We start from the raw sequence: 12,551 nt of genomic DNA, 5'->3' as shown, positions 1-12,551 counted from the left end.
TAAAGCCGTGCCCCCTCGTGCTAGCTTTCTCCATCCTAGGAAAAAGGCTATCACTATCTACCCTGTCTAAACCTCTAATCATCTTATATGTTTCAATAAGGTCCCCTCTTAGCCGCCTTCTTTCCAGCGAAAACAACCCCAAATCTCTCAGTCTCTCCTCATAGGATCTCCCCTCCATACCAGGCAACATCCTGGTAAACCTCCTCTGCACCCTCTCCAAAGCCTCTACATCCTTCCTGTAATGTGGGGACCAGAACTGCACACAATACTCCAAGTGCGGCCGCACCAGAGTTGTGTACAGTTGCATCATGACGCTGCGACTCCTAAATTCAATCCCCCTACCAATAAACGCCAAGACACCGTATGCCTTCTTAACAACCTTATCTACTTGATTCCCAACTTTCAGGGATCTAAGTACACATACACCTAGATCCCTCTGCTCCTCCACACTATTCAAAGTCCTCCCGTTAGCCCTATACTCAACACATCTGTTATTATAAGTCAGGTTACCAGTGTTAACTACCCAGCTTGTCTTCAAACATTGTTGACATCTTTCTGAGAGAAGAGCCAGGGTTTCAGTTTAACATCTCGTGGCACCTCTGACATTGTCACATTTCCTTTGTAATGCAATAGAATGTCAGCTCTGATTCCTGTATTAATCCTGGAGTGGAATTGGAACCTTCTGCCTCAGAGGCTAGGGCTTTATCCAACTAAGCCACAGCTGACACACAAGTTATCCAGGAAGCTCTCAAAACATAAGGAGGTTCACAAATGCCAGTTAATTGCAACACTTTATTATTAATAATTAACTGAAAATAGAGAATATTACAACACAGCAACTGAAGAACACACATTAGATCAGAGTTATGTCACATTCAAAATCAATATACATAAAATTAGAGAAAATGAGACTTCCTTGATATTCTAGTGAATAAAACCAATTGCAATATAGCAGCAAGATTATATCTGCCAGAAATCCTCAAGTTTGATTCCTGTATTGATTAGCACTCAGTCAGGGTGCAATAATTGAACTCAGGGTAAGGGGTCGGATGATAGAATGAGTGCACTGCATAGGAAGAAAATTTAAAAACCAGCCAGCCAGAGTTCCTGCTTCCAGTTATCACTGCAACTTAGAGAAAAAGGGATAAAGAAAAGATTGCATGTTGTATGTGCAAACAAAATTGGAGGAGAAAGGATTACACTTTGATCTGGTCCCTTGACAGGTGGATGTACTAACATGTGGAGAATGGGCATGATGGAAGAAGAGTCAGTGCCTTTATAAAGAGGGAAGTGTAAGTTGACAAGATATGTAAATTAGGACCTTATACAGCTTTCGAAAATGGGAGCTGTCTGCACGAAAACTTTCACAATGGTTATCAAGTCCCAACATGTTCAAAACCCCATATATTAAATATCCCGTGCAACTATTGACATACTGTAAAAGAACTGCTGTCAATCATTTACAAGTGGGGATCTGTAAATAGACAGAACATGCAGAGCACACTGACCTCTAAGCTCATGGAAACTCAAAAAGACAAAACAAAATGCAAAAATGAAATCAGCCTGTTTTTTTGCAGCGCATATTATAACGTCACAAGAGAATTTAAATGAAGCACTATTATTGTTTCAATATCTACTGTCATTTCAATAAAACATTCTTGGAGCAAAGCGTCTGGGTCAAAGTTAGTCCCCTCTATTATACCAGCATAGATTTAGTGACTCTAAGAGGACACCATGGTCCCGCTCCTCCACTAAAAGGTTGGAAGGGACTGAACCCACCTATGATCCTGACAGCTCTCCCACAGCATTTTAATGCTGAAAGCAGTATCAATTTCTTTAAGGCAAAGCTTCTGTCCCTGTTATTGGTCAAAGGCCCAACTAAAAGAGCTGCAGTCCAATCAGATGGCCATTGCTCTGTAGGCTCAGCAGTGCCACCAGGAGCAGAAGCCACTGCTGGGACTACAGGCAGCACAGCCATGCTCAGGTTAAATCCAAAATCAGGTTCAAAATGTCAGGGGAGACAGTTTAACCTCTCCAAGGCCATTCCCCAGTTTGAGTTTAATTTAATGGGCTTGGGGACCCACAAAGGAAGTCTCCCTTTGCCTAACTTCAGTCCATTCAGTTAAGCTGCCCCCAACCATTGGTAAAAATATTGGCGGTAGTGAGATGATTAATAATTATCCATTTAAGGGTCTCAATTGGTCCAAGGGTGGGCAGGAAGCCCAATGTTTCCTGTAAAATTTCAGACAGGTCAGAAGTGGGTGGGTAAGTGGGGGGGGTGGGGGGGGGGGCACCTGGTGAATTTTCCATGTCACACCCCCATCATCTTCAAATCTGCTGGTGAGGGAATAAAGTCCACTCCTAGGTAGTTTATTTTTTAATTTAGTTCTCCTGTGCAGTTATCAAATGAACTTGCATTTATCTAACTTTTGTATTTCAGGAAATCCCATAAACCTCACAGCCACTTCAGTTAAATAATGAGCAGAAAATTTCCTTCAGTTTTGGAAAGATCAAAGTCTTTGCCTCAGTCCTCACCATCTCTTTCTTAACCAGCAGCTCCATCCCTCTCTCTATCTGGGGCCTGAGACTGAACTGTGAAATTCTATTTGATCCGGAGCGGAATTTCCAGGCCCATATCCTCACTCTAACTTCTACTTTCACTTCCATAATATTGGAGTCAGCTCTTCTGCTGCCAAACCCTCATCAAGCCTCTGTTCCCGCACACTTGACTATTCCAATGTTCTCTCTTTGGCCTCCCTACTTGCAATTTCCACAAAAGAGTTCATCAAAAACACAGCTGCCTGATCCTAACTTGCAAAAAGTCCCGTTTAATCACCAACCTTGTGCTCACTGCCCACATAGCCATTTGTTTCCTCCTAGTTTATCAACATTTTGATTTAAATGTCTCAACCCTGCTTCCAAATCCACTTCCACAGCCTCACACATTCTTATCTCCCTGACTTCCTGCAGTCCAAACAACCCGACAAAACCTCCTGCACTTTCCCAATTTTCACCTTCAGTAGTCCCAATTTTTATCGGTCCGCCATTGGCAGCCATGCCTTTTGCTCTAGAATTCTCTCCCCAAACCTTTCTACCTTACAATCCATCTTTAAAGCTATTCCGTAAGCCCATCACTACAACCAAGCTTTAGGTCAAATCCCAATATTTCATTATGTGGATCAGTGTCAAATTATGTTTAATAATTGTTCCTGTGATGTACCTTGGGGCTAAAAATGTCCCAAGGAACAATGATTAAACATTAAAAATGCGCTATATATAAATGCAGGCTGTTGTTTGTCAGACACAAATTAAGCTCCATTCAGAACCCTACAGAGTGGGAAGAGGCCACTCAAACTATCAAGTCTGCACCAACCACAATCCCACCCAGGCCCTATTCCCATGTCCCTCTGTATTTACCCACTAATCCCTCTAACCTATGCATCCCGAGTCATTAAGGGGCAATTTAGAGTGGCCAATCAACATAGCCCACACATCTTTGGGCTGTGGGAGGAAACCTGAGGAAGCCCTCCCCCTCCAGAGACACAGGGACAATGTGCAAACTCCACACAGACAGTGGCCCAAGCCAGGATTTGAACCCAAGTCCCCGGAGCTGTGAAGCAGCTGTGCTACTGTGCCGCTACTATTTAGTTTGAATTACATTGCTTTAACCAACTATAGTCACCTTGTGGGTAATAAATTTATTGTTAGATTATTTAAGGTTTGTATTGGCAAGAGGATGGATGGGGGTGGGAAGGATTTTATCTTAAATGAATTACAAAGGAGTCAACACAGTCAATTCAGCAAACACCCAAATTCTATTAGTCTCCAGTGAGCACTAAATTCAAGAGATGTGCTAAATGCTGAAGAAACTATAGGGTAGAATTAGTCTTCACAGCCTAGTCAGTGATTTGGCAGAATATTTACTCTTAATTGAACCTGCCCAAATTTTTGTTCCATTGACTTCAATCAAATGAAAATCCAGTGAATTGGGGGGCGGGGGCAGGCATCAGCTCAATCAAATCAGCAGGAAGATAAAGATCTACTCTTATCTGGAGAACGCACTGTAAAACAACTGTGTCTTTAATCATATTAGATAAAGACACAGAACCTGTGGTATTCCAAATCGGACCTTTCCCAAAAGAAGATTCATTTTACAGTACTGGAAACTATTTGGTCCGTCATACTCATGCCAATCATCTATCAAGCTTTTTACCTCTCCTTTCCCCCAAAGCTTTCAAATGTCTCTTCACAATTCATTTATTTAGTTCCCACTCAAAAATTGCCACAGATTTTACCTGTATTATCTCTAGCAGGACATTCACATCCTCATAACCTTCCAAGTAGAACAATTTCTCCTAACCTCTTTTTTTGATAATGAGCCTTAGTTACATGTCCACTGGCTATGCAATCACTATGACCAGTGATAGGAGGCACCACCTCCCCCAAAAACCTACAACCCTGGGCTGAAAACATAAAATGTTGGATTAATTCAGCAGGTCTGACAGCATTTATGGAGAGAGAAACAAAGTTATCGTATCAAGTCCATTGATTCTTCTCCCAAACATCCTGGGAATCTGCAGCATGAATTGGTGACAATACGTAGGATGGACGGACATATTGGTCATCATTCTCTAACCTTGCCCGTGGGTGGGATACTCTGGTCCCACGGTAGTGAATGGAGATTTAACTGAGCGCCAAACGTCCCAGTCTTGCTGACAGAGGTGGGGAGGCATGAACAGCTGGAGAATTCCAGCCATTGCTTAGTGAATAAAGACCCCACAAAATTCCATGTCCTCTACACATCATAGAGCACACCTAAATAGTATAATTTTGAGAGAGGAATTATACATGGGAGAAAATCCCAACAACTAAACTTCTTCTAATACATTTATTATCCAGAGCCATTCTTTACAAAATGGTACAAAGACCTGGGTTCATTTCATATCAATAATCTTTACAAAACATAAAATAGTCTTTTGAGTCTCCTTTTAATGAGAAAGCTTCTCCATTGCAAGGTGGTTTTATATTAGTGTCTAGAAATTCTAAAAGTCTGTAATTATTAATCAAATTATTACATAGAAAAGCATTCTCCACTGTGGCAGCAGAATGCAAACTACTGCGGCTTTGGAAGGGTTTTTAAACAATTAGATTTTAATTAGATGGGAACTGGGGAAATAAACAAAGGCAGTCCTTTAGAAAAGATTACAAACTAATGTAGTAGAGGAGATGCCTAGAAAACATAATGTGAGGAAACCAGCACTACTACGTCACTATCTATTTTGTATTAATTTATTGAAAGTGCAAAATTAAGATCAGCATTAGATCATAATATCAAGCATAGGCTCCTTCACCAGACTTACACCGTACTACTCATTCTATAGTTAGGTGCAACATGTAAACAAAATTTTGCAATTAAGCTACAAAAATCATAAAAGATGGTAAATTGTTTGCAATGTGTTCCAATATATATGAAATTAGTATTTCCAGGTTTGTGCACTGGCTTGTGTCAAGTTAGCTGAAGCCAGGTAGAACACTTGAGACACTTCAAATAACCTCAATGCCTCCACACTAAAGAAGGAAAAGAAGCTGGCTCTCAGCTCTTGATGGCTATTCAGTGATTTTGCCATGAAATTTATTGATGAAACTGCCCTCCATGGTTGAGTAACTTCATTGTTTGGGCTTGCTCTTGGGTACATACTAGGTACCAAAGGGCAGTTCAGTCAATCATATTCCTTGGAGGGTTAGTGCTCTCAGGTGAAGAACTTGAGGAAGGTGGCAAGAGTTTCACTTCAATATAAACCTGTATGATCCTCTTCAAATGTGCAACCCAGTCAATTACAATCTGCAACTGTAACTTTAAGTGCTTACCTTAGAGTCAAAGAAAAATCTAAATTTAACAAATACAATTTGTTTAAATAACAAATCCAGCTCCTCCTCTCAGCCACTTAAGATGGATCACATTTTTGTGAAATCTACATCTCTAAGGGTGAAGCCTCTATACAGTCTATACAAACATTATTACAGCACAAAAAAAACTTAGAATTCTTATAACGCAAATAACAGAGCAGTATATTCTTAATCCATAATATATACAAGTTAATATATTAGAAATAAACTACTTTTAATTAAACATTATCTAGCACTGGGCAACACTAAGTATACAGAAATGGGAGGTGGAGTTGGTGGCAGGGAGGTGGAATGGGTCTAAACCAGTAATGTCAGACGCTTTTATGATGAATGAGCTTCAATGGGAAAGAAAATTGGATGTGGTGTAAAATTCTACAAGCCATTTTGCACTGCTAGACACCAATGTGCCACGAGTAGGTCTGACTGGTTGCATCCCCATTTTCCAATTGTAATAAATTACAGGCAGTGACCCTAAAAAGGCAAAGAGTGAAAATTGTGCTAATTGAAGGCATGCTTTCACACCTATAATGCGAAAGATTTCTGTCATAGATTACTTGCCAACTCATTCAGCCAAGAATTGGGCAAGATTTAAAGCAGAAGACAAGGAGAAAGGGTTGATAATTCTCTAAAATATAAATTCTGCATTGGAAATTCAAATCAAGTTTTTTTTCCTCAGTTCCACAAGTCTATAAAACCAGCAATAAGTTTTAATAGTGGTTATATTAGGAGATTAAACCACACTGCATTTTACAGACATCCCTTTCCCTATCTGACATGGTACCTTATATACATATTCAAAATAAAAAATATATACTGCATGCATATAAAAGTTGCTACACCATCTCTGCATTCAGAGGATTGTGTATACTGCTTTAGCACACATGCACTATTATTATTCAAGTGAACTGCATAGAACAGTTATTAGAGTATATCTTTATGAAGATGTAGCCCTCCCAATCCATTATATTATAGTGGCATAATGATATGGTGATTATATTCTAAGGATATTACATAAGACAAATTTATCATCGGACAGCAGTGCAAGAGAGGCAACATTGCATTGGCACCCCAGCAGTTTTTAAGTACTATTCACTTCAATAGAAATGAATATCAAGCAGGTCATACAATAGGTGCCCACTTTAACCTGTCAATTGAGATGAATTTCTATCCAGATATTTCTAAAATAATCAGCTATCTGCTAATCTAAGGTTGGCAGGTGACCTATTGGTGGTCTTGGACAATTCTTTACTTTTGCTTTCCAAGTAATTGTACATTGTGCATTTACAAGCAGAAGTAACACAGAAGCTGAAAGTCAATATCTTGCGCTCAGCTGACAGATTCATAGAAACCTCACCCACATTGAAGGAGTCTCAAAAATATAAGTGGAGTAGAAATAGAACAACAAAATAACGTGTTTGAGCAGAGATATAAATCTAGTCAAAGTACATCACAAAATACCTTACCAAAACAATCTATAAACATAGGCAGCTACTTTTTTTTTGAAATACAACAAAACATAACAATAAATGCCACTTTTTAAATAATTCCAACTAAAACAAATCAAAGACTTTAAAAAAAACAGTAGCTGGGAACTGCATTGATTTGGCACAAAAATGTTGCATTGATGGTGTATGTAAAGATGAGGTATGAATACTTTTGATGCAATCTTCAGTCAGTCACTTTACTAGAAATGGTATTTTTTTGTATATATGCCCCTGCACTCCCTGTCCATGTCCATTTCTGAAATTAAATTAATCTTTGGTCATACTTAACTTTCCATTTCAGAATTCTTTTAGGGATTTGTGATTCCATTCAGAGATTTAATCACACGTCCCACAGCTAAATTTAGCTTCATAACTCTGATTAAAAAAATCCACTTTCTCTGAATAATTTAGATTTTACAAATGAAAAGAAATAAATTATGAAGTTTCTATTTGTTTTTCTTAAGGCAATAAAATTATATTAACAATAGCAATTATCATGATGCAGGCTATTTACTGAAGTTACAATTTAGGTGCAGCTCCAACAATCAGGCTGGTCACAAACAACGGCAAAGTGATAAGCAGAAAATAATTTGTTCAACTGAAAGAGGTTTGTTGTGCGGTGTGGAACACACAATTCCACAAGTTTTCAAACAGTTTATTTTCACTTGGTGTATTGGTTTTGTGTAATAAAAAATTTGCAGGTGACATGACACCTAGGAGGAGGTAATGCTCTGCGAGAAAGGAAGGTCCTCACGACGGTCAAATCTGGTCCCCGAAGGCAGCAGAGGGTTTCATCTCTAAGCCGGGATCAAAGTCCTGCTGATAGAGAGAGGCTTGAACATTCCAGTTGAGAAGGGGCATTCTGGGCCATAGGTGACGCTGGTATGCTTCACATTTTGAAATCAGATCTATCACTGAAGTATTGCTCCGGAGCCACTTCTTAACAGACTTGTAGGTGGGTGGTCCATGTAGGATGAGAAGGCTCTGGGTCTGTTGTAGCCTTATACTGTTTTGCAGCCTGGTATGGAGGGAAGGGAACAAAATGATTGGCTTCTGCTCATTTTCAGACTTTTTGTTTGCAAACTGATTAAACAGGCATTAATATGGGAGAGGTGAGCTAACTCCCTCTTCTCCCCTATTATATGCTTATGAGAAGCTCCAGTGAAAAGTATGTACCCAATGCTGTTCAGTGATTTAATGCACCATTCATTGCCATGCAAATGAGAAGGGCTGGAGGCTTTATTTCCTAGTGGCAAGTCGGGTGATGTCCTCCTGGGGAAACCGAGTCCTCTGGAGGTTCTGTATTTGATCTTAATGGTTTCCAAGGTGAAGGAAAATCTGTGCTGGGTTGCGAAGGAGGAAGTTATTAAGGAATGAGGGCAAAGTTTTAATGTCAACTATGTCAGAAAGAATTGCATAGGGAGATGAGAGTGAGCAATCACTGAATTCAGATTAATTCAACTAAGACCTGCAATAGGTATGGGGCTGGGGGCGGTGGGGGGAATGCTGGGGCCAAGACTAATTAGAAACAAATAATGGAATTCAAAGATGAATTTAGTGTCATAAACAACAAATTAATTAAAGTATATTCTGCAGTTCAGCTGATCTCACCCAGAATAATAGTTGAAGTGCTACAATTGGCTTCAACTCAGAAGGAAAACACAAATAGCTAATCCTGATCATTGTAGTGTAGCAAATGTTCTGCTTCAGAAGGGTTACTGTGGGACTGGAGAAACAGTACTTCTCAAAAATTATGCGGGCTTCATTGGCTAGGCCACCATTTTGATGTGGAGAGTCATGTGCTGGTAGAAATATTAGAAAATAGAAGCAGGAGTAAGCCATTCGGGCCTTCAAGCCTGCTCCACCATTCATTTTGATCATGGCTGATCATCAAATTCAATACCCTAATCTCTCCCCACCCCCAAACCCCACTCATGTCCATTGCTCCCTTTAGCCCCAATAGCTATAACTAATTTCTTCTTTAAATCACACAATGTTTTGGCCTCAACTTTGATTCCTGGTGCCATGAGTGGGGATGTTGGATATCAAAAGTGTTTAGTGGGGTTGTGATAAATGATTCTTGTGATGAAATATTCCATGAAGTACTCAACACAAGCTAGGTAAGGATCAGAATTCCACATAATGGACGGGACTTTCCAGCCTTGCTAGCCCCAAAACTGGAAAATTCCACCCAAGATCAACAGACCTTTCCATGGCCTGTCCCTCACCCGCTCCAATTCCTGTAGCGGTGGGATCATAAAATTCAACTCTGCATGTCCTAGTCCCATTTACAAATGCACAAAATGTGTGACTGATAAGTTAGGTAAATGTCTATGTACGTGAAAAACTTCAAACCACCAACACTGCAGTCAGTCATTGCACAGTTATTCCCTAAATCTACTGTCAGTACCTTGCTGAAACATGATGTTCCAGGCTTGCCTTGGCATTTGTGACGAAGTACCACAAAATACTGGCAATCTGGTCTTTCATCCAGTCTATATCTTCTGGGAGATCAGGCAACCATTCCAACATTCTGTCAGGTACAAGTGTAAAGAGACAAGATTAATTAAATCCCTGTGCACACATCAGCAGATTTGGACAATAAGGGCACGAATAGCTCATGATATCAACACCCAACACATATAAACACATCCGAGATCAACGCCTTGATCTCAAGCTGTGTGCTAACTTCTCATCCAACATATGGTGGCACAGTGATTAACACTGCTACATCACAGCACCAGGGACCCAGGTTTGATTCTCAGCTTGAGTTACTGTATGTTTGGAATCTGCATATTGCCCCCACGTCTGCCTGGGTTTCCTCTGGGTACTCTGGTTTCTTCCCACAATCCAAAGATGTGCTGGTCAGGTGCATTGGCCATGCTAAATTCTCCCTCAGTGTACCTGAACAGGCTTCAGAGTATGGCGACTAGAGGATTTTTCACAGTAGCTTCATTGCAGTTTAAATGTAAGCCTGTTTGTAACACTAATAAACTTTAAACTTCTTTCACAGTACACATTTTCAAAGTTCCAATCCAATTCTGGACAAACTCTTGAATCTAGAACAATGTCATGACAACATAGTTACCTTCGGAACAGCTAAGGAACACTGGAGTACAAAAATGGTGCTTTTGTGATCTTTATCAGCATTGTTCAGACATGCAAACTGAAAAAGCAATCTGTAATTTATAAATATATACAGGACAGTTTTGAACCGATTTTCTGCTAAGCTCTTGGTTGTTTGATGATACTCCTATGAAGAGCCTCAGGGCATTTTGCTATAAATGTTCTGGTTGTATATGAAAATCCAGTCAGGGAACAAGTTGAAGGCAAAGGAATTTCAGGTAGGCAAATGTAATAATTCATTTAGTCATTCATGTGTGCACTGGTTCTGGGTTCACTGTCTGTTAAACACTTTATTCTGAACAGTTTCCATGACTGTGTTTTTCCCCCCCCCAGAGGTGCTTTGCCATTGCCTTTTACTCTCGAGGAGTAGAGCAAGGAGGCAGGTCCAAGTCAACCATAGCCAGAATAGGAATTCTAGCCATATACTTGCCATCTAGCCAACTGTGCTAACTAGCCCCATCAAGCATAATTAAAAGCACCCTGGTTATCTTATTAAACAAATATTCCTCTCTTTTCAGATGAAAGAAGCCATAAAACCGACTTAACTCTTGTACTGTTAGCAATGCCAGGAAATTCCAGGCTATCCGAGCCAAGCATTTAAAAAAATTTCAACTAATGCAGAGCTATATTGAAAAAAAAAGTATTATACAGTACTGAAGCTAATTGTAAAGAATTAATTCCAACATTGAAAGATGAACTCTACACCCCAAAATAAGCAATAGAAACAAATGTCTGCTTGTCTCCATCTCTCCCCTTGGACTAGTAACTTCAGGTTTTGAATCACCCTAGTAGCTATAGTGGCAGGCAGCACTGTGCAAGATCAGACTTGCTAGGGCTAATTCCACAACCTCACACTCTACTGGAGCACTCAGTATTGAAAGATGCAGGGGCCAGAGGCATGGCTCTAATATTGACTGAGCAGTGCTCCTCGTGAATGAAGAAGCACAGGGTTAGGGAATCAGCTCTTTTGATTTTACTTTGCCCTGGGCTAAACCTCAGTTATTCTGAAGTGCTCCACCTTGAGTCTGAGTTGATAATAGCCAAAGCAGGCAGTCAAACCCAAACTTCAACTGATTAGAAGATGATTACTGATGTTCCAATACAGGTCCAAAAGGGAAGGAAAATATAGTCCCAAATGGAATAGAAATTACAATCTTACTTTATGGTGAACGACAATGCAGATTCCAGAGGCAAGGTGTATGGAAGCATCATGGCGGAGGCTAGGCGGACCGGCAACGTGTTTGAAAAGACAGCACGCAAACCTCTTTTTTCAGCACAGGCTTCAAGTAGTGCTGAGTAAAAAGAACACAATTACAGGAAATCAAACGACTGCCAATTAGAACAAATTAATGAAAACAAAGTCCAGGATGTTGAAGAAACTGCTTGACACAGAAGGCTTGAACATTTCAGAGAACTCATCTCAGAATACTGGAATAGTTCCAGGATTGAATGGAATCTAACCATTTCAATCTGTCTAGTTCACAGTGATCACAAAATAAGATTCTGTTCATATTTTAGAATAAATTCACAATCATAGCCTCATAGGATGACACATGCAAAAAAAAACTGAAAAAAAATCACGTGTTCTTCTGAAGCTGGGAATCAAGGATCTTTTAGGGAACAGCAGAAGGATTTGTAATGCCATCTGTGTTACTCCAGATGCCAACACTAAGGTAAAAATTTTAAAAATCCTCTATTGTCCATAACTAAACATAATGATGTTAATAATTTCAGACATTGTGGGGTGGGGTGGGAGGATGGTGATAGCATAACTCAAGTGAATCAGAGTGTGAAAGAAAGCAGTTTGGAAAGACTAATCATGGATAGGAAAATTGTCATAGGTTGGTTGCATTTTCTTTAATGGGTGGAACATACCTGCACTGGTGAGCACACCTCTCATTTAATAACCACAATCTGACTAAAGCCAGGTCCAGCAGAATCATCAAAACTTCAGGAAATAAATAAACTGAGCTGTCCTGATGATTAAAATATCACAAATTCAACAAGAGGGCACAGAATTTTACATCAGCACGG

The 12,551-nt window shown here is 39.9% G+C and overlaps 1 protein-coding gene across 1 annotated transcript in view; it reads right to left on the bottom strand.

The window, feature by feature from the left end:
* Positions 1 to 2,287: 2,287 nt before the first annotated feature.
* The window catches only part of pnpla2 (patatin-like phospholipase domain containing 2), a 66,038-nt gene continuing 55,774 nt past the window's right edge, over positions 2,288 to 12,551 (bottom strand). The window contains exons 7-9 of the mRNA XM_080190458.1: positions 11,677 to 11,809; positions 9,802 to 9,924; positions 2,288 to 8,409 (exon numbers count right to left, since the gene is read on the bottom strand). Coding sequence (XP_080046584.1) covers positions 8,151 to 8,409; positions 9,802 to 9,924; positions 11,677 to 11,809 — 515 coding nt within the window. The 3' untranslated portion in view covers positions 2,288 to 8,150. The remainder of the gene's footprint in view (positions 8,410 to 9,801; positions 9,925 to 11,676; positions 11,810 to 12,551) is intronic.

This window comes from Carcharhinus amblyrhynchos, chromosome 6 (assembly GCF_965287045.1).
Source record: "Carcharhinus amblyrhynchos chromosome 6, sCarAmb.v2.hapA, whole genome shotgun sequence".
NCBI lineage: Eukaryota > Metazoa > Chordata > Chondrichthyes > Carcharhiniformes > Carcharhinidae > Carcharhinus > Carcharhinus amblyrhynchos.
The sequence above is the reverse complement of the archived record's forward strand: the minus strand, read 5'-3'. Positions and strand labels throughout refer to the sequence as shown.